Raw genomic sequence first — 5,260 nt, forward strand, 5'->3', positions numbered from 1 at the left:
AGATGGGAGGAAGGATGCTGGCAGTCTGATAGCATGTACATAAAAGGTGGTTGTAAAGAAGGAGGAAATAATCCATTTTCCATGGCCATCGTGGGTAGGATAAAAAGAAGTAGGCTTAGACTGCTGCAAGCAGATTTGGGTTAAGCCTTGGGAAAACTAACGGTAAAGCTAGTGAAACACTGAAATAAAGCGCTTAAGACTTCTGTCAAGTTTTAAGAGCAAGTTGCTCAATGTCTCTCAGGGCTGACATGTATGACTGTATTTTGGAGAGGTACTGAACACAGTGAATACTAGATGTCTTACTGAGTGTCTTTTCTCTTGGGCCATGCATGCCAGGGTAACTCCCAAACCACACTCCAACTGAATAAAGCTTGCTCAATATTCACTTCACTAGGCTAAAAGTCTTCATAATTACAGTAATAATAGTCAGGTTTATTATAAAATTACATCAATGACATTCAGAGGGTTTCAAATGAAAAGGTTAATCTGAGACTGTTAGCAAAAATAAGGGCATCCCTCTCTTCCTTGACTCCAGGCATTATTTGTCCCCTCATCCAGCAGGTGGGTATGCAGTCCTTATGCCACCCAACTGCCATGGCCTGCAGTCGTAGTTACAGAAAATGCCGGTAGGGTCAGGAGAACACCACTAAACACACGCAATGCAATATAGAATTCTCCTGTAGCTTTCGACCAAGATATAATTTTTTTATGTTACTGGAAGGGCTGTTGACTATGAGGTGCTTATGTATTTCTTCTTATGCCAACCCGGGGTGAGACATATAGAGACATTTCCCTAAATTAAGGCTTCCCTATCCTCATTTTGGAAGTCCTGGACAAGAATAAATCAGGTGCCACTTTCCACGTGACTACAAATTGTGCACTGAGTCCAGTACCTTCCTTAACATGCATTTACACAACCCAACTTTACAAAAGAGTTAATACTCATGTAGTTCAAAGAAGGCCCAAATATGCTCACTGTGCTTGTCCTGTGCATGATCTGATCATCTGCATAGTGATACGAGACACTCTACACATTCATTATTCAAGGCACTTTTTTTTTCTTTTTTTTTTTCTTTTTTGTGACTGGTAGTATTTTGTTGCGGGTTGACTGATAAACTATCAAACTATCAGCCTTCTTTTTCTGCCCAAGCAGTGCTGCTTAAAAGAAATCAAGGACTTGTTTAAGACAGTGTCTTAGATTGTCTAGAACTATAAGCTGTACTGACTTGGTACCCAGAATGATATGTGAAGTTAGATGATATAAGATAATTTTGAGGCAATGGGCTTTAAGTAATCTCTGCGTAATTAAGACACTCAATGAAGGACTCAGGAACTTCGGAAAGATGAGAATTGACAGTTCCTTTTATTGCCCCGAATCTATTGCGCTTAATGCTGTCAAAACAGTTTCAATTAATAGAGAGGTCCAGAATCCTCCAAAACCATTGAGGATTTTCTTGTCTTAGGGTACCTGGATTCCGTACTGTTTGAAGAGCTGGTACTCATTATAGGCAAAAAGGGAAAACAGTTCTGTCGTGCGTTAAGGACTGAGAAAGAGATTGCCTAATGTACAGTCTCTTCCCACTAGTTGTAATTTATAAACTTCTATTTTCTTGCAAGGGCAAACTTCTTGCAAAAATGCCTCCTGACAGCAAGGGAGATTCAAGAGGAAAAATTTGGTGCCTTTTTCTTGGCAGAAGTCATAGAATATTGTTTGTAATAAAAGCTAAATGAAAACAATTTAAATACCTGTGCTTCACTAATTATTCTTTTTTTCTTTGGTTTTTCTTTTGGGTTCATGAAAATACTTTCTTCAGGCTCAGGTAAGAGTTTCTAAAATAGAGAGTTAATGTGTGCTTCCTGATTGTGCTCCAATGTTTACGTTGTCTGTCCTTTTTTGTAATATATGTTTGAGAAAATATATGGAACATTGTATAAATTACTATATGAGATACTATTTCAAATTTATATTCAAATATAAACATAATACTAATGCTGGTAGACAAATATATTAGAGTGATTTTAAGAATCCACACTGAAAAATAAAGTGAGCCAGTATATATTGGTATAATTTACCTTGAGCTCACCTCTCTTGAGACATACGAAAACCCCACAACTAACAACAGTGGGATGGAATAGTTAAGGAGAGATGTGAAGGATAGAAGTACAGTTTTAGCAGAGTTTGAGCAGCATTTTTCTGAAAGGTATACTCATGAGCTAACCTAATTAGAGGTTTTTTTATGTTAGTTGTGTTGATGTTATTGGTGGAAATGGCAGAGCATGGGCTTAGTGGCAGAGAAAACTAGGGAATCTGTTATTAGATGTCTTAGCTTCTGACTTTTTGCTATTTCTGTAGTTTTCCTATCAAGTATTTTATCTGTATTATTACTATAGCCTCTAAATCAGCAAGTTTACATTTTTTATTCTTACAAAAAAAACCATTAACCTTTTTTTGCATGATCACTGTTGCATGTTTATCTTACTTGTGTACAACAAAACTGACACATGATGGGGATTCCAGGTATATGAGGTAGTCCCCTGCCACAGTGACTGCAGCCAGTACGTATGGGTTACTGAGCCCTGGAGTGTCTGCAAGGTGACTAATGTGGACTTAAAAGAGAACTGTGGAGAAGGTGTTCAAACAAGGAAAGTCAGGTAAAACAGCATTGCTCCTCCTTCTCTTTAGAGAACCTTCACTTTCAGTCATGGGTGTATTTAATTTGATGTATTCTGTGTAATGTATGGTGTTAAGTCCAGCCACAGTACTGGATCAGAACCCTGGCTGATGGAAATCAGAGTTGCTTCAGTGAGTGCAATATGAATCTGTCTACTGGTTATGGATATAGACTTTGCTTCCTAGTTTATAAACTAATGTATATTGTACTTAAACTACAACACTGTTAACATATGACTTTAGCACTTTTTTGAAAGGTGAAACAGTCTTTCTATATTAAACTATGATTTAAAAACCCTTTTAAGTACACATGCACTTGGGAATAATAGTTACATATATCAGAGGAAAAAGTGGCAAAAGTCAATGAAGTGAAGTAGAAATATCCAGAAATCTTCTGTTGTTTATGGAACCTGATCTAAGCATCTTGTATACTTACTCATCATACTAGAGCTCTAATCAAAAGTTAATTAAAATTAGTCTCACATGGTGTGGCACAACAGCAAGTAAAGCAGTGCATGGAGTTTGGGTTGCTTGAGGTTTGTTTTATTTTTTTAAATGGCTAACCGCAAAGCAATACGCAATTTGAGTTTATAAATACGAATAATTAATAAAGCATAATATGAATTCAGTTTCAAAATCCGAAATGAGAGCTGTATGCAGTGAACTGCTAAATATTCTCTTTTCCCTACCACAAGTGGTTAGAAACTGGCACATTTACATTATTTTGTTCATAATAGCACCGTTTCCTCAGTGTAACCACTGATTTCAAGAAGGTCAAAGTCTTAATCTTTGCTTGTCCACAGTTAGAAAGACTAAGCATAACGGTTCTCACACAGTAGCATCTAAACAAATTCCCATAAGAATACTTCTAGAAAAACTCCAGTATGAAAAATCAAAATTAGTGTTTGTGTTGAAAAATAGACTTTACCATCAAAGATAAAGAAAGAGAGTTTTCAGCCCTTTGGGACTAAAACCGTCTAATTTTAACTTATTATCAAATAATGCCATTAAAGTACTAATTCCACAAAGCTAATCTATGTTCATGCTGTATTTCTTGTGTTTACCTTAGAACAGTGTTTTAAAAATTAGTTTAATCTGACAATGTAAGATATTTGTAAAAAAAATTAATGTGGTTGAATGGAAGAAACTCCAAATATTTCTCTGTGTGTGAAAGGCTTCCTATTGATATGAGCTTTTCTCTTGCAATTCTGGAAAACAGATACAAACCTCTTAATTTGAATGATCCTAGTCATGCACTAGTTGTTCTTTTGCTGACAGGTGGAATTGATAAATTAACAGTAGATGCCACAGCATTGGAAATACTGTGGAATGAAGACTGTCATCTTCAGCTCTACAAAACTAAGCATATTTATTTCTCATCTTAACTGGGCATCCACCTGATAATTTAAGATAATGGTACTTTCCAAGCATCTGTGTAAATTAGGGGTTAATACTAAGAATATAAAATTCTTAAAGTTTTAATAGTTCTAGATTTAAAATTATCAATTGAAGAGTGCACAACATATGTTGATTTGCATTATTCTGGCTTAGAGCTAAGCAAATGTCAAGCAAATCACCTGTCCAGAAACTCAGCAAATCACTGATAGAGTGTCTGAATTCTCTGCATTTCTTTATAAGTCTGTCATCTGTAAAAATTAGGATTATTTTTGGCTTTTCAGCTTTTCTTGGATATTCATAGATCAATACTTTGTACGGTTACTTCCATTACTTCATGATTTTTATGTGCTGACAAAATGTTAAACTACTTCAGAATACTGTGGAATACAGTTACTGTACAAAAATCCATGGCAAATGCAGTTTATGTGCAGTTCTTTTTTTCCAGGTGCATGCTAAACACTGTGGATGGTCCTTCTGACACAGTAGAGGACTATCTGTGTGATCCTGAAGAGATGCCACTTGGTGCCAGAAAATGCACGTTACCGTGTCCTGAGGACTGTGTTATGTCTGAATGGGGATCATGGTCTCGATGTTCTTTGGTAAGAAGTTGTGGTGGGTTGACCCTGGCTGGATGTCAGGTGCCCACTAAAGCCCACTCTATCACTCCCCCTCCTCAACTGGGCAAGAGAGAGAAAATACAATGAAAAGCTCATGGGTTGAGATAAGGACAGAGAGAGATCACTCACCAATTACTGGCACAGGCAAAACAGACTCAACTTGGGGGAAAAAAAAAGAATTTAATTTATTACCAATAAAAATCAAAGAAGGATAATAAGAAATAAACTTAAATCATAAAACACCTCCCCCCACCCCTCCCTTCTTCCCGTGCTTAACTTTTCTCCCAATTTTTCCACCTCCTCCCCCCAGCGGCACAGGGGGACAGGGAATGGCGGTTGGGGTCAGTTCATCACATGTTGTTTCTGCCACTCCTTCCTCCTCAGAGGGAGGACTCCTCACTCTCTTCCCCCACACCAGCGTAGGGTCCCTCTCATGGGAGACAGTCCTCCACAAACTTCTCCAGTGTGAGTCCTTCCCATGAACAACAGTTCTTTACAAACTGCTCCAGCCTGGGTCCATTCCATGGGGTGCAGTCCTTCAGGAAGGGACTGCTCCAGTGTGGGTCCCCCACGG

General features: G+C 37.7%; 1 protein-coding gene across 1 annotated transcript in view; it reads left to right on the forward strand.

Moving 5' to 3' along the window:
• The window catches only part of LOC104528986 (thrombospondin type-1 domain-containing protein 7A), a gene marked incomplete at its 5' end in the record, with an annotated part of 41,607 nt that overhangs the window by 13,415 nt on the left and 22,932 nt on the right, over positions 1-5,260 (forward strand). Inside the window, 3 exons of the mRNA XM_010173149.1 lie at positions 1,815-1,820; positions 2,519-2,652; positions 4,515-4,668. Of these exons, the coding sequence (XP_010171451.1) occupies positions 1,815-1,820; positions 2,519-2,652; positions 4,515-4,668 (294 nt within the window). The remainder of the gene's footprint in view (positions 1-1,814; positions 1,821-2,518; positions 2,653-4,514; positions 4,669-5,260) is intronic.

This window comes from Antrostomus carolinensis, unplaced genomic scaffold, assembly GCF_000700745.2.
Source record: "Antrostomus carolinensis isolate BGI_N321 unplaced genomic scaffold, ASM70074v2 scaffold19538, whole genome shotgun sequence".
NCBI lineage: Eukaryota > Metazoa > Chordata > Aves > Caprimulgiformes > Caprimulgidae > Antrostomus > Antrostomus carolinensis.